Here is a 25,650-nt window from a genome sequence, read left to right as displayed (position 1 = left end):
TAAATCTTCACATTACGGAACGTCTTGTCAGTGAGCGATCTACTATAGTGATGCAAATATATATTAATCCAAATGAACACTCATTCCAAATGGATATTTTCCTGCATAAATTAACAAAGAAAGTCCAAATAATATCATTTAAAAAGTGCTACGGCACTAAAATAGACTAAACTTAATAAACCCATAACAAACAAAATAGTTATGCTAATGCATAAAAAAACCCAAACAACACTCACACGCAAACAGAAAAACAAAGCATTATAGACACTTTATTATTTTTGTTATTTGGATTTGAAGGCAATGCCTATTTCAAAACTTGTTAAGTCTTAGATAAGGAACAAAACTACAAAGAATTTGACTTAGATATTGCCGTCCATACAAACAAATTGGAACAACAGACAACATATACACCACAAACAACAGACACTGGACCTTGTACGACTCTGGCAGAGTCACTAATATAGAAACTATAAAACCATAATAAGGGGGGAAAAAAACCACCTCATGGTGTATATAATTCTTGAGGGTGTTAGTATTCTCCTAAGTTCAAATGAGAAAATGGAAATCAGGCCCACTGCCAGCCAAGGCAAAGGGAAGAAAATACAAATTCTCCAAACCTTAATGGGATAAACAAACTAACTATATTTGAAGAAGAAAACAAAGAGTAACCCTGCACAATTATATTAACTATTTTATTATTTTTGATGACAAACATTTATAACACATTGGTGGGTGGACAGGGAAACCCATAGCATACAACACTTTTTGGAAAAGCCAGGGTGCCACTTCTAAGTCCTAACCATCCATATATGTTGGGATGGGACTAGGAGATGTTAAGACTATACTGATGCAAAAATTAATGTGTCTATCATAGCAGACATAATGTCGGGTTTTTTGTGCTAAGCCAGACACGTCAGCAAGGTTTACATCGGATTGATTCACTAATACCCCTAAGGGGTATGAAACACAAAACAAAATATTTATTCTACGGAGCAGGAATGGAAACAAACAAGGATTTCTATTTAGGAAAGTGATTTCAGATATACTTTAAGGACTTGCAAATCTTCAGCTGCAGAGGTATGTGAATTATTAATTTCTTGTGTATATAACTATTGTACTGCCGCGTTTATTTTGTATGTTTGCTATGTAGCTTCGGTTTACGTAGTGTACTGCAAATATTTTCTATTCGGGTTTGTGACTTAGAGAGGGATTTATATTAGCAATATAAAGTTGCAGTTTAGTACCGTAGGATTCTTATTGGTCACTGTTAGGTTTACTTTTGAACCTGTGTGTTGGTTTGCAATTATTGTGTTGATAATGTAATCTGTATAACTTACCGTATATAATGTCATTACGTTTTATCGTACATGCCCAAGTCATGTATAGTACACGGTGTTAGATGTATTTCAGCTGACCCGAATGACCAGAGCGATCGGAGTGGTCGGACTGAACCGAGTGACCAGAGTGATCAGCTGTAGAGCTGACCAGAGCGATCAGTTATCGGAGTGATCGGAGTCGACCCTAGAAGCTGACTACAGCAGATGTGAAGCTGAACCATAGCAGCTGTAGAGCTGAGTAAACAGTGTTGCAGGTCGAGTAACAGGTGATTGGGCGTCGCTGACCGAGATTGGTGTGCGCTGACTGCTTGATTGACCAATCTGGAATGATGACGGCTTGATTGGCCAGTGTGACTGGCAGCCAAGTGTGCTGGTGGCGGCGTAACTCCATACCTGTAATCTTTTAACGTTAGGCTAATTTTTTGGGTTTGTAAAACCCAATGTGTTTTTGAGACTGTAAAGATAATTTGTATATCTGTCCCTTTTTGTTTACATAATTTCACTATTTGAGTGAACATATTTTACAATGAGTAAAATACTACATTTCTTTACTATTTGAGTAAAACACATCATTCATTCGTTGTGAAATCATTGTGAATTATTCACCACTTATGCTTGTGCTGTGTAAAGCCGTTTATTTGTATTTTCAGTAAGTTCAAGCGTTTTGTGTTAATTGATCCAATATTTCGCTTATCGTGAGGTTCCTCACGAAAGCTTAGGCTTTACCCTGTTTGAACTGTTGTACGGTAGAACAGTTCGTGCATTTTATTTTAACTGATCCAATATTTGGATCATATACACACACATATTAATCATAATTAATTGCTCATTCAAGTCGTTTGTTACCAAACATTGTATTTGTATCACGATCAAAAGTGTTCTGTTGTAAATCCGAAATCCCACCCGGTTATCTTGTTACATCAACAATCCTCTCCGGACGGTGGAACACTCGTGTGTATGAATGCATGTATTCGTATGTATCAAACTATGCTTTATCATTCACTATTTATGCTTTGTTTGGGGATTTTATTTGGGCTTTTTTGTTGCTGTTTTTTTAATTATTATCTATCTCGCTAGTTTATTATCTCCGTAATAGGTTGATCGATAGGTCGGGGAAGACCATCCCGAGGTCACCTTAGCTTACAATCATAACGTTTCTGGTTATCAATTAGTCTACGGACATAAATGATGCACAAAAAAAGATAAAGACGCACACACACACACACACGCATGCACACATGCATCTTGCACACAATCTTTTTTGACACAAATTAGATGGTCTGGCACAAGTATACAGTGTATAAGTGACATAGACTTCGCAATATTACAATATTAGTTCCTGTTGACCGCATAGCACAAGTTACAAGATCATGGTTAGGGCCCATTCTCTTTTGTTTAACTTATCAGCATATTTTTGAATGTTCTTATGCGCTTTTGCTATTTGCTTCAAAACATAAAGGGAAGGATTTTGCAACTTGAATCTGCAAGGGCAAATATAATATTTGGTGAAAATAAGCAAGAGATTACACAAACTGTCCAATTGTTCACTTCCTAAAAAATATTTATTTTGTGTACAAATGGACAATATTTGGACAACAAGGTGCAACACGTTTAGTAAAATAGTACCAGAACTTTGAAGTAATAATGCAGCAGTAGAATAGATGTTGAATACTTTTCGTTCTCACTCTTACAGAAAGTGCATTTGTCATCTTCTAATAATTATTTAAAGTTATTAGTGACAATTATTCTATGAATTAATTTCAAATTAAAAAAGATCAACTTTGCAACGCTTGTACAAACTTTCTTCCGGGTATAAATCGTTGACCACTCCTCACTTTAGAGAGATTGATAGATAGAATAATAGATAGATAGATGGCTAGATAGATAGAAAGAAAGAATACGATTCCTTTTGGCTAAATTCCGGTGCCCTTTGATTCGTTTCAGTCAGCTAGTTCAGTGATAAATAGGAGTGAGTTTGATGCTTTGGCGAACGAGCAAAGATGACGATGTCTATGTATATATATATATACTGTCTACATATATATGCTTTAAGCAGGTGCTCGTTTCTTCTAGGTTGTTTTATTACCTTGTCTTTTACTTGACATGTATCACCGGATGTACCAGGAAGACAATAACATTTTTCTTCGGCTCTGGAAGCAACGCACGTTCCTCCGTTTGCGCATTTGTTGTTTTTGCATGCGTTTCCTTCTATGCAGCTTAAATGAACAAAATAAATCTCAATTTGACTGATGATTAAAAGCAATGGTTCCATTTCGGCAACAAAGTATAACGGTTGGTCTTTTCTATAAAAAAAAATCCTGTAAGGAGTAGTCTGAGAAAGAAATCAGGGTATACATAATTGAATACTGAGATTTAAAACTATACGACAGACAGAGTGAGATGTGTTATCAGTGGATCCTACAGAATGAGAATAATTATATACAAGTGATAGTTTATGAATGAAGCGTGTGAAACAACATCCACTCATTTTCACTACGATCACTGTTGTTAACACGAATCCTTAGACGCATATTTGCTATATGAAGTAATTATGCAGTTTTAAAACTTTGCTTCACGGAAGATTTCAGCAAATGAATGTCGCTAACAGTTTCTCTCCAAAGCCAGGCTAATATCGATTGAAATACATATTTTGGCGGGACATTGTGAGAGGACTTGGCGGGACATTGTGAGAGGACTTCGCTGGAACTTGGCGTGGGATTGACAGCATACTTTTGACAGTAATTTGCAACTGAACTGGACAAACTGTTTGAACTGACAATACAAACAGCATGTTATTCATTTCTTTTGCACGCCTAGCGAGGCTACGGCATAGTTGTTCATGTTTGTTCAGTTAATACCAGAAAAACTTGACGAAAAGTCGATCCAGTCTGAGAAAGGTGTGGTGCGGAATCAGAAAATGAGAGGTTCGGTTTTCCAACTTCGACTAAAGAACGATAACTTTGAGTAAAATGGATAGGTGTGTAATGAGAAGTGAAACTGTTAGGAGAAAGATCATTATAATATTATAAGTTTTTCGACACATTTTCCACTGTCATTGATTAGTTTATCTTATGGACATCTGCTTGCAATCTTGGTAATTTCCAACACATTTGAATGCAAAGTTTTATGGGCCAAACCTTAGTACGTCCATGGCTGGTATATTCCATCCATCAGGCTTCAGCTTTTGCATATTTATTTTGCACGCCCATTTAGGTATACGAACAATTGGGGACGGGATGGCACAGCGGTGGTTGCATTTTCCGTTTTGCATGAGTGTACAATGCTAAAATAAATCTAAAGCTTCCAATGCATCACAAATAAGTCATCATACTAAATTCCCCGGTAATTGCCCATGACAAATGGCAATATTTACAACACGCAACGTGTCAAAAAGCACAAATGCCAAAATTTCAATGCTAAGAAGTTTTCGACGCTCTTATACTATTATTACGTTCATCAATATTTTTAAAATTGTATAACCAGATAAGCGGGCTTATTTTAATTGAGAGCATTTACTAACAAAGGCGAGAAAACACTTCTTACTCTTATGCACCCCGTCTCTAAGTGCTTGCTCTGAAACATGGACATGAAGTCGCCAAGCTGACAAAGGTAGGAGAGAAAGCTTGCATTAACTTTAAAGATGTAATATCTACGAAGTCATATTTTGTACTTGTATGAAATGAGCAGATGTGGCCATTTTTTTCCATTTCAAATATTATTGTATAGGTTAGAGTCAACGTATCCTTCTAAACAACTGAGTTTCAAGTAAAAGGCAAAATCTTCCACTTCAACAACTTGATGAATTCAAGGCCTAATCAATGGACTGTCCAGTTTTTTGCTAAACTTCCCATCCACCTCCACTGAGAAATAATTTAAAAATAGAATTAGCCTCACAATTTGTTAACTACAATAATGTGGCCATTTCGTGCAGACATTTTCATAAATGTTGTATGTATTTTATCATTTTATGGTGAATTCAGGTTATTATCACCAGGAAATCAGTCTAATGGAAACTTCTGTTTTCAGTACTCAGCATAAGTTATTAGTTTTCTGGTAGTAGTGTTGGTAGCTGTAGTGATTACGTGATTCAGTTCGGTTTTATGTGCGCTTTTGCTATTGAGTTTGTGAGTGTTTGGAAGTTGCGGTTCGATTTGGACACAGACTGATAACAATACCTTGTTATATCCTTCTCTTTCACACACACGGTTCGGTCTGGGCAGGGACAATCTAAAACACAATTACAATTTATATCAATAATTTGTTAAGATAAGCTTAAGAAAATTATGTGGATAAAATTTCTTTTAACTGTTGTATGAGTTTTTATCGTGCTATTTCAATTCTTTATATGTCATAATGTATTGCTAAACCATCAACCCACATTTGAATAAAAATGTAAACTGCCTTCTACAAATATATTCATAAAAGCGGCTCTTAAAAATATAAAATGTTTATACAACTATAAATTTCACCATTGCAAACTTGTCCTATGAATCAAATTAAAGTGAAAGTTAGGCTTTATAAAATGACGATAGTCAACCAATTGTTACGAGAAGAACAACATTATAATTTAGATTCATTGTAAAGAAAAGGACATGTTCGATTATGTTTTATGATATGTTCAATTTCTAGTGAAGAAAGGAAGAAGCGTGATCATAATCATGACCATTTGCAACATCACCTTACAACGTTTATAATAATTGATAATACATGGGACGACCCAAAGACAACATCCACGGTTTGCTTCCACAATTAAGTTAGGCCAGAAGTGCTCGTACCTTTCCTTGGTGCAATTGAAATTTTGATGTCATAGCCAGTCAGACCGTAGCTATCATCGGAATTAAACTCCAGCTTAAGGATGTTTCCAGTCGACTGTATAATTTTCCCTTTCATACTTTCACCGCAAAATTTTCCCAGACTTGGTGATTCTGTTTAATCAAAATAGAATACATTATTTATACAAAATGGACTTATATAATCTATCTAATTATGTCTTTAATGACATCATAGCACATATATATATATATATATATATATATATATATATATATATATATATATATATATATATATATATATATCACATTCTTTAAAATAATAGTATTACAAAAATATATTTCATTCTGATTTCTCAAGCTCAAAGACTAAAATCAGAACATTCTCATCACATGTCTTGATATCGATAACGGAGACAAATTTACATGCAGTTACGTTTAATAAATTCCATCTCACTGTTTGCCTTTTACCTATTTAATAAACGTTCATATAATTGCTTACATTGTAAACTCTTGTATGTTTAAGCGTTCTGGAAATGTTCTGTACAAAATGACGTGTAAACTATTTTCATTCAACTTCGACTACACGAAAGCAAATTTATTTTAGCGTAACAAATTGCAAATGTTGTCGTTTATTTGTATAGTTTGAATATGGGACGCAACAGTAACGTTTCTGTCGCCAGCTCAGCTGCTCCGTTTACAGTTTGTTATAGTTTTGGCTATAGTATTCATTTGTATGTATTTGTTAACTTCGTCGATAGATTTTTATCATAACAGAAAATAATCCGTACAGAGCTTTGACAAATAATTATACGCTCGTCACTATGACCTAGTTTGACATGGACGGTCACAGCGGTATATAATCTGCATTAAAGGTTTTTTATTTTCCCTTCTATGTTTTATAATCTTGGATGGATTTTCTAGATAGTTTGAAATAATCCTTATGAAGCTAAAGCAAATCAATGTTTGATACTCTGTGATCAAGGTCACAGACGTTACAGCAATGCTTTAATCGTGGCTTCAACATTAAGGCCCTGATCTTCCTATTGTTCTTAACGTTTGTTCTCTAACTGGAACAACCATTGTTGGTAATATAGGTCATAATCCTCACGACAACGAGTCGAGCATGAATGGCTCAATGAATTAAAAATAAAATAGTCCGTTTTAAGACATGTTTTAGGCCGAAGCTGTTGTTTTGTGTACATAATGGATTCAAAAAGACGTTAAAATGGACAACTCGCTGCCTGCAGTAAAGCATTTACTTCGAATGAAAGATGGCTCAGCGCGGGACATTACAAAATCCTAGCGCCATAAAAATTTATATATCTTGTGACTGAAAACCCACTCATATATCAAAACCAAATTGTCAAGTTTTGATTATTGCAACTTCTATTTCTTTGAAAGGTGTTGTTATGTATATTTGATTTAATTATATCTGATTTAATATATACTTATTTCAATTTAATTGTTTGTCAGTTTTAATTTTTTTATTTTATATTTCATGCTATTGTAATATAAATGTATTCACTAGAGATGATACTTTTTTCAGAAAATAATTTGACCTTGACTGTTAGTTTATAAACATCAGGTGTTGATTTAAATCTTCTCCTTGATTCAAAATTTGTCGCATTCACGTAAACAAGTTGTTCTATTTTTATTTTAAATGATTGGTTGTTGTTGAGGTCATTATGTGACTATCTGTTTTAGATATAAACAATTATTGTTTTTTTATTTCCCCGAGTAAAATGATTGGTTTTGGTCAGGGCCACAATGGGTGGACGTGATCATAAACAAATACCTAATTTCTACGAGCTGCCAGAACATGATCACGTGACCTCCTGTTTACGTTTTAGAAGATGATATAACCTTTGGTTTTGGAGAATTATTCTCAGTAGAAGTTGGGCTGTTACACTGTAGGTTGTATGTTGTGCTGTTTGGAGTTATTTCAAGAATATTTGGATTCAAAAGGATTAATTCTGTTATTTGTCTGGAAAATACATGTGTTCATGTGAGATTCTTAATCAAAGACAGTTTTTATAATAAATTATTTAGATTTCCAAAACCAGAGTGATAATTTTTGTTCCTACAAGGAACTGTAGACTTCAACACCACAGGTTATAGCATACATCATCGTCTTCCATCTTGGATTCTCCCTCGGGATTCGAACTTGAAATCAGTAGAACGTTTTGTAGTTAGGACTTCAAATATTTTATTCGTGGCTTATTCTTGGATTATTTTGAATTTGATTCTATAAAACATAAAGTTCATATTTTTTAAATATTTTTACAGAATTTTTCCAGGGAAATAATTTTTTGCATTTTTTTCAATGCTTGTTGTTTTCACTCCTTCTTGGGTTACTGTTTTTTCGAGCCTAAACACGTGACATAAGAGTGTATTAACGGAAACATACTCAGATGAATTACTACGCTAACGAGTTGTCCAAGTAATCTCCTTTTTTGGCTATATGTAAATTTAAATATGAACCATTTCATACCTTTCCTCACACCAAAGTATATGGCCATTGAGTCATAAGTGCAGTTGTCCGACTCCTCTAAATCAAAACTGAGGAACTCTGCCTGGATTACCGCATTTGGATCCAATGTGTTCCGGAATACATTTACACAGTGTTTCTTATCAGGATATAGGCCAAACTTATCACGCGGTGACTTGATTTGTAGTTCTGGAGAATCTTCAGAATAATTACTGCAGTCTGAAAAAAGAGGAATAACGCATAATTAATTGCATGAGAAGTAAAGATATTATCGTTGAATATATTTACCAGCTAAAGGTCTAATCCTAAATACTTCGTCCATGCAGTCTTATATCCGTAAATGTCTTCAGACCAGTTTTAGGGATAACCTAGTACAAGCTAGGGGTCTTTGTTGATTGAAGGACCATTTGCTGTCCATAAAGTGTTCCAATGTATTATGAATAGTGAACATATATTTAAAGAGAAAGACGAAATCCTAAACCAAGTGCTGAACGGCACAATTATAGGCAAATGCCTTCGAGGATAAAACAGAATATCGGATCGCTAGAGATGCGTTATATCGCTTCGTCTACCTAGCAGTATATATAAAATCTACCCCAGTTGTGGTACTTTCTGTTTCATCTATGTTTTGTGCAGACTGGACTCCTGTTTATCGGCTCGTATACTGATATTTTACCTGTGACAGATTGGATTTGCTGGAATAGCACCATATAATGTCTATGGAAGACATAAACCTCAGACGGCAGCACATTTGGATTACACAATTTTTATAACCCTTACATACACAAAAACCTATCATTAACACACATGCCCCTCAACTTAATTTTTCTTTAGAATCTACAAACTGAGATATTATATATTTCTGGAGGTTGCATTATGTCTTCTTTAATTGCTTCTTGTAGGTAATAAGAGAGAGCTTGCAATAACAGTAGAGATTTCATCTGCATCATCTGCATTATTGATCAATCCTTCATTTCATAAAAACTATCCATCCTTTTGTTTGCCTTTTTGAAATGAAGCACACAGTTATTTTCTACATTTGCTTCTATTGACATATCTACAGCTAGCCTGACATAGCAAATAAAAGATAATTGTTATCAAATTACATGCAACAAGAAAGCAGGAGAAAGAAACTTAGATGATTTGGGGCTATGGCAATACATCAGATTTCACTTCTGCTGTAAGTGAATAAACATCACTGTTATGATTGTAGGTGAGGATTGGATTATGAAGTGTAGATCATTGTTACACACGTTGCAATAGACCTTGACTGAAATTTGTAAGATACATGAGCAGCGTTAGATATTAACCGTCATTTCATGCATCCAACAAAAATCATGTATCCATTTGCAAGTAAAACTTTCTGCTATCGGGGAACAAAATTAAGCCAAATAAGAAAAAAGACTTGAATCCAAACTACATAGATAAATATTATGATAAACTGTGCCATCTATAATAAGTTACTACACATATATGAAGATTTCAATACACTATGCTCTACAAGTTACCACACGTATATGGAGATTTCAATACAATATGCTCTACAAGTTACCACACATATATGAAGATTTCAATACACTATGCCCTATACGTTACCACACGTATGTACAAAATCTGATACACTGCACACTCTTTATTACAATACCAAACATGTATAAAGATTCTGATAAACTGTACACTCTTTAGAAAAAAAATTTTGTCATCTTAGATTGCTCAGATTTTAAAGTGATTGTAGCTTCGAGAGTTACCTGAGAAATGCAGCTCGACACCAGGTAGTTACCCACATAACTTTTCCCCAGAACAAAGACATCTTATTAAGCATAAGATAATTTGAGTATTATATTTGTATACTGTATCACTGCTTTGGCCTTCACCAAATGAACTATGTTTTTGAAACTAAAAAGTATCACCCAGTCTGGATGCTTACTACTTCAGCCATATACCCTTAACGAACACCTGACTAAATATCCTAGCGATGAAGAAAGAAAATTATTCAATATGATAGTAAACGAGCTTCGTGCAAGTTACATTACAACTTGAAAAATAAAGTAATTTCGACTGGCAAATATATGACAAATGCCCAAACTGCCCCACAGCGAACAGTTGCTATAAAGAGGGCATGGGAAATAGGATAGAAAGAGAAATAGGAGAACCACAGTTATAAAAGTACCTGCATCGCCCCCGAACTCGAGAGGATATGGCAAGGAAGGAGGAGTCGTGGTTTGTTCGGCTTTCTCGTAAAATGAAAAGTCAATCCGGAACTTCTCATCTCCCTTAGACTGGCTCCCCTTATAATGAAGAAGACAACTGCGGTCCGAAGTAATCAGACTTCCAGTCTCACCCTTACGAAAGACCTTCAGAGGATTACCATCTGAAATGGAGGCAAGAATCTACAAAATCGATTTCATTACTATCATTTGAATAAAGAGAGATAAAAGTGTCAGAACGATGAATGGCACCTCTTCAAAGGGAAATTCCTAACAAACAAACTATGGAAGTAAATAGTTGTCATAATTAGCAGTTAACTAAAGACGTCATCTTCATAATTGTTTTATTCTTCGAAAATTATCAGCCATATTTACAGCCCACGTTTTCAGAAAACTATACACTCCTATGAATAGTTCCTATGTTATGTGTCATAAGAAATCTCAGTCTGTCTCTACGATATTCTAGAAAATGTTTAATAAACGTATCATCATAGTAATGTATTAAATACCAAGCAAGAAAAACATGTGTATGCACAGAAACCACGCATCGAAAAAGATGTGTATGCACAGAAACCACGCATCGAAAAAGATGTGTATGCACAGAAACCACGCATCGAAGAAATATGTAATACGAAGCACGAAAGCGACATCTATTATTCAACAAATAATATGCTAAATACCAAACAAGAAAATAGTATGTATGCACAGAAATCATTCGTCAAAGAGATCCGCCATTATGTATGTTTCTTATAACATTTGGAATGTAAGTGACAAAAACGGATGAACTTTGTGATATAACATCTATGAAAGTTAAAATATGAGATCTATCTTCAGTGTCTCTTTAATAAGAATTTTTTTCATCAGCTATATGTAATATTTTATGTAAATTAGATATAGGATTTTATGCGCGGTTTACTCTTTCCGAATTCCTTCTACATAGTTCAAGCCTTAATGTAAAATGTCGTTGCCGAGAAGATCATACTGCATTATTTGCATTTCGTAAGGTCCTGCTATTGATGGATGCATGCGATATCTTACTTGAACCATCTGACCAGTTTCCTTGGGAAGTATAGTCATCAGAAAGTCATTGAAAATTGACATAATGCTACTTGTACTGCAAATGATCAAATATTTTACGTTTTGTGTAAACAATGGTGTATAGGACATAAAGTGACAAAAATAAATGTGGAAATCGGAAACGTATACTCACAAACGTTACTACTGGGTTTGTAACTTTTAAAAACCTCGATTATGTTCTAAACAATTCATTATATACTCATTTCATTTAAAGTTGCAGCACATTCAGTGAATAATTACATGTACCACATGCCACAGAGTCAACTCTCCTTCAGCCGACGATACCGTAACAAATCGTGTGCAGTACCTTCAATAATTGCACAGTAATAAATATTGGATTTTTCCTCCACGTACTGTTCTTGTATAGTCAGATACATTAGCTGCCAAACCTGCCTAGAGTTTATTTTCACTGATAAAGTTTAACAAATATAATGACAATTCAACTGAAATAAAATCTATAAATATTACGTGGAAAGTACATTTAATGTACATGATAGAAACATGTATATTAAAGTGGTTTTGATTTCATGTGCCAATTAGCAGGAAAAGTTGTAGAAACTATAGCACAAGAAATTGTGGAGTGTGATCATGAAAAATTACTTACATATTGTATAACTTATATTTTTATACACGACTGGGGGTGTGCGAGGCCTGGGCCTGACGTCCCGCTTGCCAAAGGAAAGTGAAGCGTCTCTCATATCCTCTCCTTCCCAGGTGTAGTGATCGCCGCAGGACCACTGTCTCGCTCTGCGGGGCAGGAAGTTACTTGCATATGGCCTCTCCTACACTATTGTGTCCACAGCAGCACCTTCACGCTGGGCCCCCTGTTTTAACAGAGCCTGCTGTGTGGCGCGACCGAGTGCCCGGCGATATAACTGGGTGTGCAGACTGGGCTCGTTAGCCTTGGCAGGCGACCAGTCTAAGAGAAGGGAAACTCTGACTCCAAACCCGGACAGGTGAAGCTCGTTAACCTTGTCAGGCAGTTCATCTAGGAGAAGGAAACTCTGATTCAAAACCCACCAAGTCCCATCCATTGGATTATGGCTCCACTGCCTTGTGGATATCTTCAGGAGAAGGAAAGGCTACGGGAGTAAACCCAGACAGAAAATCCGGAGTGGAGCCCCTAAGGCGGCTGGGGGTCGACTACGACCTCCTTCCGGCAGCTCCTGCATCCAAACTGGTGCCAAATGTGATGCTCAGCATTCCTTTGGACCCCACCAGCAAGGACGAGAGGGGGATCCTGACGTCTGGGCAGCGCAGGATCTCCATACTCCACGCCCAGGCTTGCGCCCTGGAGAGGACACTCCAGCCCCGCTACTGAGTGAGGAAACAACACGGAAGCTGACAGTTTACGGGTTATAAGTCCCACCCGATTGGCGTAGGGAAGGGGCGCCACAAGTCAGCTTTGACGGTGGGAGGGATCATCGTGTCCCACTGGCCAACCATCGCCCGCCTCAAGCCGGGCAGCCCCCGGTCAATAAGGTGTTGACCCGCCATCGTCTGCCTGCTCCAGTGGGTCTCTGGAGCTCAGTGTGTTGTTCAGCATAACAAGCAGACGGTAATTCCACACCAGACAAAAGAAACAAGAAATCAATAAAAAAGACTCCAGCTCTTCGATTTGCAAGCTGGAATGTGCGCACCATGTGTACAGGCATCTCCGACGACCTCAGAGAAGTGGATGACACCAGAAAGACGGCCATCATCGATAGAGAACTCACCAGACTAAATATCAGCATAGCTGCCCTCCAGGAAACTAGGCTCGCCTCTCGTGGCTCCCTCAGAGAGGAAAACTACACCTTCTTCTGGAAGGGTCGAGAACCTGAGGAGCCCCGCCAGCACGGAGTGGGCTTTGCCATTAAAAACAATCTCCTGGCCTCGGTTGAACCTCCCACAGGTGGCACTGAGCGTCTCTTTTCCATCCGCCTCACCACTGCTTCAGGTCCTGTCAACATCATCAGTGTCTACGCCCCAACCCTCACGTCGTCAGAAGACGAGATGGATCAGTTCTATGGGCAGCTGAACGAACAGATCAAAGGATGCCCCAAAAACGAACCACTATTCCTCCTAGGCGACTTTAATGCCAGAGTAGGTGCGGACCACGAGTCATGGCCTACCTGCCTCGGATATCATGGCACTGGAAAGACCAACGAAAACGGTCAGAGACTGCTGAAGCTATGCACCTACCATGGCTTGTGCGTCACAAACACCTTCTTCAAGTGTAAGTCACAACACAAAGTGTCATGGAAACACCCCAGATCTCATCACTGGCACCAACTCGACTTGGTCATCACCAGGCGCTCTGCCCTTAAAAGCGTCCTCTCCACCAGAACCTACCACAGTGCAGACTGCGACTCCGACCATGCCCTCGTGAGCAGCAGAGTGCAACTACAGCCTCACACACTACACCGCTCAAAACCAAAAGGACGTCCTCGCATAAACACTGCGCAGATGTCAGTCCCTGCCAAGGTGGAAGAGTATGTGTCCGCCCTTTACAAGGCTGTCCAGGACCTGCCTGAGGACGACGCTACAGCCAAGTGGAATGCCATGAAGGGTGCCATCTACAGTACAGCTATGCCAACATTTGGCAAGAAGGAACGACCCAGCCAGGACTGGTTCAACGTACACCTATCAAGGATGGAACCACAAATCGAGGAGAAACGAAACGCCTTCATAGTTTACAAAAAAATGTCATAATGAACGGACGATTGCTGCTCTCAGAAGTGCCCGAAGTAACACCCAACACATCGCTAGACAGTGTGCGAACGAGTACTGGCAACAACTGTGTGAAGGGATCCAGCACAGTGCCGAGTCCGGACACATCCAAGATATGCACAGTGGCATCAAGAAGGCTCTAGGCCCTACAGTGAAAGGGGTCGCTCCCCTGAAATCTCTGACGGGAGAGAAGATCACAGACCGTGGGCAACAGATGGCCAGATGGGTGGAGCACTACTCAAAGCTATACTCCCGAGAAACGTCAGTCACCGATGCAGCCCTCAGCAGCATAAAGAATCTGCCTACCATGGAAGAGCTCGACAAAGTGCCAACCTTAGAGGAGCTCAGCAAAGCAATCGACTCCCTTCCAAACAACAAAGCACCAGGTAGTGACAGCATCCCGCCCGAAGCTATCAAACGTGGAAAACCAACATTGATTAAACCACTGCACGAGCTACTTTGCCTCTGCTGGGAGGAAGGAGTAGTCCCCCAAGACATGCGCGATGCCACAATTGTGACCCTTTACAAAAACAAGGGTGACCGCAGTGACTCTAATATTTAGAGAGGGATCTCGCTCTTGAGTATCGTTGGTAAAGTGTACGCCCGCATCATACTCAACAGGCTGCAGTTGTGTACCCGGAATCACAGTGCGGCTTCAGAGCAGGCAGGTCGACGACAGATATGATCTTCTCCCTACGACAACTCCAAGAGAAGAGCAGAGAGCAAGGTCAACCACTCTACATGATGTTCATCGACCTCACCAAGGCCTTTGACTTGGTCAGCAGGAAGGGCCTTTTTGAACTTCTGAGTAAGATCGGTTGCCCCCCAAAACTCCTCAGCATGATAATCTCTTTCTATGCAGATATGAAGGGAACAGTCCTGTATGATGGATCCTCCTCAACCTCCTTCCCAATTAACAGTGGCGTGAAGCACGGCTGCGTGCTGGCACCAACACTTTTTGGGATCTTCTTCTCCCTGCTACTGTCCTACGCCTTCGACACGTCCACAGATGGCATATATCTACACACCAGGTCCGACGGGAGGCTGTTCAACCTGGCACGACTGCGCTCAAAGACCAAAGTGAGAACTGTGCTCATCAGGGAGATGCTTTTTGCAGATGACGCAGCTCTTGTGACCCACACCGAGGAAGCCCTCCAGAGACTGGGAGACCGTTTTGCTGATGCCTGCATGCCGTTTGGTCTCACCATCAGCTTGGAGAAAACAAATGTCAGCGTGCAAGATATCACCATTGCCCCTTCCATCAAAATCAACGGTGTCACCCTGGAAGCAGTCAACAACTTTACCTACCTAGGTTCAACCATCAGCAACACTCTCTCGATTGATATGGAGCTGGACAGAAGGCTTGGAAAGGCAACCACCATCATGGCTCGATTAACGAAGAGGGTGTGGGAAAACAACGCGCTGACAGAGCACACCAAGGTCCGAGTCTACCAAGCCTGCGTTCTCAGCACCCTTCTATATGGAAGTGAGACCTGGAGTACCTACATGAGGCAAGAACGCCGGCTCAACTCCTTCCATATACGGTGTCTAAAACGCATCCTGAAAATCAGCTGGCAAGACCGTGTTCCACACAGCGAGATCCTGCAGCGTGCAAGGACCCCCAGCATGTACTCCCTGCTGAGCAAACGCCGCCTTCGATGGCTGGGACACGTCCGACGCATGGAGGATGGAAGGCTGCCAAAGGACATCCTATATGGACAGCTGGCCACTGGCATGAGAAGAGTCGGACGCCCCTCACTCCGTTTCAAGGATGTATGCAAGAAGGACATGAAGGCATGCAACGTTTCACCCGATGGCTGGGAAGAGCTGGCCGAGGACCGAGACACCTGGAGACTGACGGTAAACAATGGCATATCAGTCGCTGATGCCAGGAGAGGCCAGTTGGCGGCAGAGAAACGTAAGAGAAAGAAGAACGCGGCAGCAACCACAGTAACGCAGACTTCCCAGTATATCTGCACCAACTGCAATAGGGACTGTCACTCACGTATAGGCCTGCACAGCCACAGCAGAAGATGCCAAAAGAGACAGACAACACCCCAAGGGCGCTATTCGCATGGTCTTTCGAGATGACTGTCATGAAATTGATATAGGTATTTTCGCATATATATTAAAGAAATAATTTAATGTATTCAAAATGAAACAAATAATTTGGTAAGATATAATGAATTATTAAGATAATATCCGGTATTCCTATCCTATAGGAACGTGGTATGAATGTTGATATTTGCTTCTCAAAACACTATCAATACCTTTGCTAGGTAAAAAAATTAATTATACAAATGGCTGAGACTTTTATACTATTTAAATTGTAAAATAAATTTATTTCAAAGTCGTTTTATTTGGACAAATAAATTCTATGAATGTTAATAGTTATGTGTGGCGATCGAGTCTAAAAAGGTGATTGTGCCTCAAACGAGAAATTCATATGGGAATGACGATTGAGCCTCAAACGGGAATTTAGTGTTATGACTGGTAGCTAGATATCCCTATAAACTGCCACACGGCAGACGTCGTAGCGATATGACTGGAAAATTGTTAAAGCTACATTAAAAATGTAAATCACACACACAAACACAGTTTCCTTACAATAGTGTCAGCTCCTTTTCAAATATATGCTTCCAATATCACACTTCTTATTGTTGGGTAATTCCAATCTGTGCAGATCTCTATCGTCCTGAAAGAAATATTCAGGTACTGCTATCAAATATATGGCCTCCTTTAATTTATCCACTCTACAGTGTCCAAAAGCCATTAATCTGTTCATCTTCATCTTTTCCTCCAATCATATCTCTTTGACAAGTTCCCTTATTTTTGTATAGCTGCCATTTACTTTGTAACTAAGTCTAGGCTGGCTGGGTACCTCAAATAATCGTCTATCTTACCAGGAACACTCTCAGCCTCCACCATCCAATCATCTCTCAAATCATTTACGGAGCTCATTTTTTCATGTGTTGACAGGTTATCGAGCACAGCGCTTGCGTCGAATCGACACGTGTGACTTGTTTATGCCTGCATGAACAGGCTACTTAATTAGTCCTGAGAGAGGAAAAGCGCCACTACTCACACATATTTATGATGTTGTTGTTGTTGTTGTTGTAGGGTTTAACGCCATTTTTCAGCACACGATAGGCTATACATGACGGCCAGTATTAATGGTGAAGGAAGAACCCGGGAAAACCCTGGAAAGAACCACCGACCCACGAGAAGCTACTGGCAAGCTTTCTCACATACCCACATTAGCCGAATACGAGACTCGAACCCACGCAGAGAGAGGTGAGATGGCAGTGATCAGTAACGGAGAGCGCTTTAGACCACTCGGCCATTCGGGGCCCCACGCATTTATGTACAAATTGTACTATTTAATTAGAACAAGCCCTGGGGCAATTAAATCCCAATCGACCGGTTTATGGACTTTAATGAGTGGGAATAGACCCAACACACTCATTAGCATTTTACGTCCACTGCAGCAGTGTAAGATGTCGCGCCCGATAAAACGGCTCTTTTGACGTCACCCCGGATCCGTCAATACAAGCTTATTAGGGCATTTGGAAAAATTGGACTAGTGGGAATAGACCAACACACTAGTCCTTGCTAATACGGATAAGGAACTGAGCAAAGGGACCCGGGATAGGAGGCTAAGCCATAGTTTGTGCATCCTGAAACGCCTAAATAGTCAAATTCAACCCAGTTATACTAGTGGATATTCCTTATTGCCAATTATGTGTTAGCCACAATCTTGATTAGAATCGCGCAAAATTTTATTTAAACTTTACCTAAAATATAAATTTGTAATCTTTTGTACTAAGCGTACTTAAGTGATTTAAATTATTATTAGCCAAACAAGTCATGGTGACAATAAAACTTCTGAGTCAATATTGGAATAATCGAAGCGGATTTAGAACGGTAAGCAAAGGATCTTGTTGGTTTCTTGGTTTTATCAAAAAGGGATTCCAAGCCAAATAGAAACCCCCATTATACAGACGCAGTTTGATAGGTAACCCTAAAAGGGCTTTTATGTTGCCAGCCGGAAGGTTCGACGGTGGTCTTCTTCTTGTTTAATATACGCCTCTGTCCGTGGTTCCTTCTGTTTTTCTCCTGGAATGCCTCGAACGCATAAAGCTGGGTAAGTTCCCTGGCTGTTTCGATGAGGGTATCCAAGGAAGACTAAAAATATGCCTTATCCTAACATTCAAAGATAATTGCTCATTCCAAAGTGCCACTGTTGTGGTCTCGGTTTCCTAGTTTTTAGGAGTCTTCATGCAATGTACTTCACAGCGCTTACAAATTATACTGCTTTCTTGGCTCCGAATAGTGTTTCTTCCGCTCCAATCTAGGTATATCGATGCATAATCTCATTTGTGTCAGGGGTATCATCAGTAGTATTAGAGGATAGCCAGAATGGCGAACGCTTCTCTTTGTATACCTGAAGGAAATCATCCTCTCACACAAACTACACATCATATACAAAGCATCCAAAAGAGATAATAGCACGGACCTAAAAGAAACTCTCTTTTCAACTTTTTACATACAAACATATTATTACACACAAACACATTATGACAAAGAAAACAAACTATACTCCAATGAGCAAATTTTGAGAAGGAAAACCTCTTTTAAAGACATACCCAAAAGCATTACATACAATAACCAAAATTACCAAACACACACTATCACACAAGAAAAGCTAGTACGTCTTTATAGTCACACCAATAAACCCTCACATACAAACACTCATTAGCCTAATAGGGAGATTTATTTTTCCTTAACGGAAAAAACAAACAAACAAGTAGACCCATATACAATCATTTTTGGCAGTTTTGATCCATACCTTTTATATAGATCTACGCTTACACCTCGCAGGCCAAGCTCCACACACACACAGAAGCGAATCCAGTCATTCCCCCAGCCAATATCAAAATTGGGGGTGCAGAGGATTAGTGGTCGGCTTCAGCCCCAAATCCTTCGTTTCAGGGACTCTCGAGATTCCTACCCCTGAAATCAAAACTATGCCTGTGGATATTGTGGCGGTCGTGACTGTCGTGTTGATGATGTCTCTCCAACTCAATGTCGCAAGTTTGTGTTGGAGGACCATCTGCCCTATGTTGTGGTTTTGGGGATTGACCTCACAGGTCTGCCACATCATCAAATGAGGCAATACCATCTTTTTCTTTTCCCACTCTTCTATCTTCTTCTTCTATCCCCCGCTTCAGGTACTGATTTCCACAGCCAACTCGTTGAGGAGGAGACGAAAATATTCCCGGTGTATCTAGAGCACTAGCAGTTTCTGTAGTTTGCTCATTTCTCAGAGCTGACAGTGTAACTGGATTCAATTCATTCGATTCATTATATTCACTGGCTGCCAACTAATGCAGTGATTCCTACCCCGTCACTACGGGCCATTAGGGCTCCAGGCAAGGCTGGTGCTACTGGTTAGAACATGAGAACTGGGACCTCATAGAAGAAATTTTCCACGAAGAAGTGAAGAAACGTGGACAGAGAGATATAGACAGCAGATTAGCAACAACAGCAGCAACAACAACAGCGGCAGGAGCAAGAGAGGGGATATGTGGATTCTAGAGTGTGTTTGGTCTGCCTGACCGTCCTTGACACTGTAGTCGCTTTTGCCCATTCTGTCATGTGCGACTGGTTAATGTCCACACCTTGGACTCCATAATTTTGACATGATGGGGACTTTGAAGCCACACACCTACACGCGTTAATGTATGCACTGCGTGCTATTCAGTTGTGTCTGATATCTGGGTTCCGAATCCCCACGGGACGTGAGATAAGTAGGAATATGACCACAGATGTACTCATCTCAATTAAGTCTGTATTGTTCTGAGACGCTCAAGTGGGGAATGACGCCACACTCAAATCGTCAGCCCTGTTCCATGCGTACATTCTCATCGGGCCTTTGGTTTATGGCTTATTATGCCAAACAAAGGAATGGGGTAAAACCTTTGGCACCACCATATCGTTGCAATCCGGTGCAGCATGGGTCATTGTTAAACCACAAACATAGAATGGCCTCTTGCAGAATTTAGAATAAATAATCTCTGTGCAAATGAAGATAGCCAAGAAAATAATATTGATGTGTATTTCGGAACCTGGAAATGGGTAAGTTATCTATACTTACTTTTAACAATGCCTAGTTGTTAGAGTTTTAAGTTGCTTTCCTAGTTTTTGCTACATTTTGTGGCTGGGCCTGATTGTTTTTGAAGCCAGACTGGCAAAAAATCCGCTTTATCTGCCCAAAGCACGATGTGCAGGAGAACACCCCTCGCACAAACTGCAATGCACACACAAAAACCTAACGTTTAAATTATATACCGCGCGGACGTAAAAGAAACACTCTTTTTACATTTCTTCTCATAAAGTCGCTAATGTCGTCTTCCAAGTGCGTAATCCGTAAGAATCGAAATATTCCCCACTGTGATATTTGGGAAAGGAGACGGCCACATAATTGGTTCCTGGTTGATGACTCTCGTCGGTGTTGATGATATGAGTTTGAATGTCTTTAGAATTGCGATGAGGAAGTTCATCTTAGAACACATGACATGACAAGAAGCTGTGTACGAACTGTTTGTCAACAGGCAACGAAGTTCTCAGGTATCCATTTTGTTTTTCACAGGTAATGGTAAGTCATCAATTCAATCCTGACTCTTTCCTTGAAAATCTCTGTCGAGTAAATGGCTCTAAGCTGCGTCTACTTACTCTGTGGAAATAGATTCGATGGGTTGGATCTCCATAGATGTAAATGGAGGAGAGGAATAGTCACACAAGTCTTTATACCGCTGATACAACACGTTCTCGTCGGAGATAAGACACCATCCGACATCCAGATACTCCTCAAAGTTTTCTTCTTGGATCATCATAATGCATTTATCATGCTGAATTTGAATGGGATGATTTTTTTGGGACATCCATAGCAATGTGTGTGGTTCTATTTTCAACCAGGTCTTTAGCAAAGCAGAGGACTAGACGTTCCTCTTGTTCTGGTCATCTCGACATCATGATGTTTTCTTTGTCTTTTTTATCTTCTCTTTCTTCTCGTCCAAAGACATCCTCGCCTCCCATCTCCAACGAGGCTTCACATTCTAAAGACGGATAAGATTCTTCCAAAACTTCTGACAGTCTACAATCACTTCTATCAAGCTGTTTATTTCAAGAGTATTATCGAATCCAGCATACAAGATGACGTTCACCGCTGTGGGTAGAGCTTCTTCAAATTGACGTTCCACACAAAGTTGGCTGCATTATATAAGCTGGAATTGTCCCTTGTCACTGCCTTGGTCTAGAGCGAAAACAAAAGCCCACAAATTGTAAAAACAAAACCACAATCGTCGTACAAAATTCCGTGACTCATGTTGGTACCTTACTGTTTCGTGGCTTCCTAGAGGGACAGGTTAGATAGCAAGTAATTTGTCTGCTCAAAGGTAGGTTCGAAGGGTCTGTTACGCAATGTCTGGCTATCTCGACTGACTTCTCTATCTTGAATACTTTTTTGTGCTTAAACACGAAAGGACTGACTATGGACTGACTTGGAACATCTTGGACTGACTTTTATCTTGAACACTCTTTTGTGCTTAAACGCGAAAGAATTTTGATTGATTTCTCCGTTGATGGCTGCATTGCTTACTATTCCAATTATTAAACGTTTCGGTAACTGTCCTTGCAAAAGTAAAGGTTTTCATTTCCACTTGCCGGTCGTTCTGCTCAAAGTGTGATTGATAACGTTTCCCACTTTAGGTAACCCTTCCACACAACGCATGTAGAGTCGGGCTTCTTGGACGGTGGTTTCGTGCTTGTTTATATGGGCCATTATAGGGAAAACGGCACTGCTTCTATTCAATCTCAGGCGATCATTCACTCCGTTCAGCAAATAATTGTCTTGCAAGCACATGTCCAAATCTACACGACCGCATCAGTTCTAAACTGCTCCCATTTTTATTTTCTTTCGACAGTCGTTAAATCCTACATATTGACCATCGCCATCAATCACAGATTCGTTGGATAACAACGTGTCAGGTTTCTATACAACGCAAGCATCCAGATGGGTGTTCTTGGCTTATTCGTACGTCAAGAGATTTTCTAAGTACGATTGGTAAGGGTATGTATCTATCCTGCCGATGCAAAATTTATTATTCAAGTAAAAATTCATTAACGCGAACAAAATTATGCATGAAATTGTTGATGGGAGCTACTCTGGCACAAAGACAGCACAAAGAATTGGCAGAAAAAAAAGATTTTCATTTTAGGCATACGTCCTACTCACCACACCCACAGGGGATACTTTTGTAGATCTTCAAGAGAAGAACTCTGAGAAGGAGCGGTCGCTGATGATGTGTTGAACGCCATAATGGTAAATTAGTTTTGTAGCCGATGACTTCTGAAGCGTCGATCCATGAATCACAACAATATGGATATCCTTTACAATGCGCTATCTCTTCTTTGTCTCTGCGTCTGCATACTCTACGAGCTCTTCGATAGAGAATGATTTCCATGTTGTACACGTCGTCTTTTTTATCATTGATGTCTTTCAACGTACAGACGGAATCTTGAGGCCCGGGCACTCGCTCAGTGGCATGAAACAATTTAGTGTCCAGTTCGATAAATAGAAGCGTTTGGTTTTACCAATGGGCATCCAATCTCCCGTCGTCAACAGGTTCGTGTAGGCAGTAGAACAGAGTACTAAAGAGTCGCTTAAACACGGTCACTTTCTTGGTTGTAGGCTTTGCCCAGGCGCGGTAAGACGTCGATGTACTTGAGGGTGTTTTTGAGGCGTAAAATATTTCTTGATTATTTCTTTTAAATTGCGTTGAAAACGTTCCACAATGCTGACATTTATTTTGAGATTTTTCTAGATGGAACAATGTATGTCTCTTTTCTTCAAGTCTTTTTTGAAAGTTTAGTCCAGAAAATCGGTGCTTTGTCTGTTTGCCATAAACAAGTGACGACCGCTTTGTTTCAACACCAGATTAAGGCTTGCACTAACTTGGAGTTCGTTTTGAAAGTCAGAGTTACGACCCAGACAAATTTGTAAAAAAAATCGATGACACAAAATAAACATTTGTAGCCGCGATTGTAGGTGGCTAACTGAGTGACATCAGCTAAATCGGTGGTCCGTTGTTCTTGATGACGATGGAATTCCAGCTATCCTTTGTAGGGCACTAAAGTCAGCTTTCATACTTCCATGAGATTCCAAAGTACACTTATGACGTAATTCCACAAAAGTGGTCCATTGTATCTTCCACCTCTTATTTTGGTGCAATGTCTAAGGTATTTCCAATATGTCATCCAAGTCCTAAAGCAGTCCTTTAAGCAAGGGTCCTATCAACAACGGCATTACAATCATCCGCGTTGCACCAAACCGTTTTTCTTTTCACTGATGGGTATATATATTTTTTATATCATTTGCAAGAAAGATTTAGCTGATTTGCTTCTTTCTGGTGTTTCGACAAATGTATCGTTTCTTTCAAGACATCCAAACAACATTCACACACGGTTTTCTTTCTGGTATAATCAAATGAGTTACTTTCGCATGGGTGGATGGTCCTTCGACAGGACCGACAACACGACCCAGTGTTTGGCTAGACGAGGCGGTAGTCTTTGATTTTTCTCTTTTTGGCAAGTGAGTGGTTGTGGTGTGCGCTTCTTTTGTGTGACATATATTTTACTCAGAGGTGAAAAACATCACATCAGTGAATTGCCGGACACATGTCTTTTTATACTGGAAAGCGTCTCCACTGATTGTTAGTATGTCGTATCATCTTAATGATGGGCATCACTCGACGTTAAGGTGTTCGCAACGAATTAAATCGTTCTTGTTTGGAGAAATCCGGTAAGCTCTGTAACACTTCCGATCTCTCTTGGAATTTGATCTTGGGCAAAAATACTTTTAGCGACTGCCGCTCTGGCTAAAGAAGAAGAACAGGAGGTTGTCGCCAGGAACGAAGTTCCTTTCCAAACAGGTTTCCATATTTTCATCAAATTGGGAAAAATGCATGTCAAAACTGGTCTGGCTCGCATCACGAACAACGGCAAAGTGGAAGAAGTGACTGGAGACACGGTCACTGAGGGTCTTGTTTGGGGGTGTAATATTGAGTCCGGGCAGCACAACCTCTCTTTCAGGAAGAAGCTGTTTTCTTTTGGTTTTTATTTTTCTTTGGACTTATCTTTATCTGGTGATTTGCCCTAGTCCTACCGCTCTTTTCTTCTTGGAACATCTATTGGGGAAGGAGTTTTATTCTTGTAAGTGGCTGCTGAGGCATTAGGATCCCAATTTAAGAGGAATAAATGACGACACCTCCTAAAGAGCCGCTACCTCCAGGTTTCAAATAATTTGCTTTTTGGTATAGATTCCGCCACGAAATCTGTTGCAAAACTACTGATACGGTCATTGCATAGTGGTAAACTTTTATAACCAGGTCAGGCATGTTGTTAACTTTGTCTTTCGTCATTCAATTTTCCCTATTCTTTTCATTAAGGAGCAGTGTATCAAAAGGGTATAATTTCTTCCAAGAAACTTTTAAGGGATAGTGTATTCGTTCACGAACAGAATTTCCTAATATATCTAACTTACGATCACAAATCACTTTTCGTAAAGTTTTTCATGTCTTCTGATTGCCCCCACCTCCACCATGGTGATTTTAAACAGTCTTGGTAAGTATGTTCTAACTCTTTATCGCCTGGAATTCACAAACAATTTGACTTTTGTAGTAAAGAGTAAGATAGTTGAAGTCTCTGTCATGTTGAATGTCCGACAATTTATACAAATTAACTGCAATCAAGCCTATTATGGCATTCAAATACCATGGGTAACGTAAAAGTCTATCTTTTTCGGATGTAATTGCTTCTTGCGTTTTACTTGTATTTTGACGAACTCTGTAAATGTGTTCTCTCAACTCCAGAGGCAAACAAAAAACGTTCTCTTTTAAAGTATCCATGAAGATGTTACACGGGTCCCGCTAAAGGAAGGTACTGACAATCTATGTTATCCCACATGTGAAGTGAAATTCTATTGTTTTAAACAT

At 39.5% G+C, this 25,650-nt stretch overlaps 1 protein-coding gene across 1 annotated transcript in view; it reads right to left on the bottom strand.

Annotated features, from left to right (window-relative positions):
* The window catches only part of LOC149789006 (uncharacterized), a 72,925-nt gene that overhangs the window by 33,877 nt on the left and 13,398 nt on the right, over nt 1-25,650 (bottom strand). The window contains exons 6-10 of the mRNA XM_089975164.1: nt 10,771-10,971; nt 8,604-8,819; nt 6,113-6,262; nt 5,513-5,564; nt 3,424-3,553 (exon numbers count right to left, since the gene is read on the bottom strand). Of these exons, the coding sequence (XP_089831290.1) occupies nt 3,424-3,553; nt 5,513-5,564; nt 6,113-6,262; nt 8,604-8,819; nt 10,771-10,971 (749 nt within the window). The remainder of the gene's footprint in view (nt 1-3,423; nt 3,554-5,512; nt 5,565-6,112; nt 6,263-8,603; nt 8,820-10,770; nt 10,972-25,650) is intronic.

The sequence above is a fragment of the Sinohyriopsis cumingii genome, chromosome 11 (genome assembly GCF_028554795.1).
Source record: "Sinohyriopsis cumingii isolate HCF-2022 chromosome 11, ASM2855479v2, whole genome shotgun sequence".
NCBI lineage: Eukaryota > Metazoa > Mollusca > Bivalvia > Unionida > Unionidae > Sinohyriopsis > Sinohyriopsis cumingii.
Note: the sequence above shows the minus strand (reverse complement) of the source record. Positions and strands in the feature narration are given on the sequence as shown.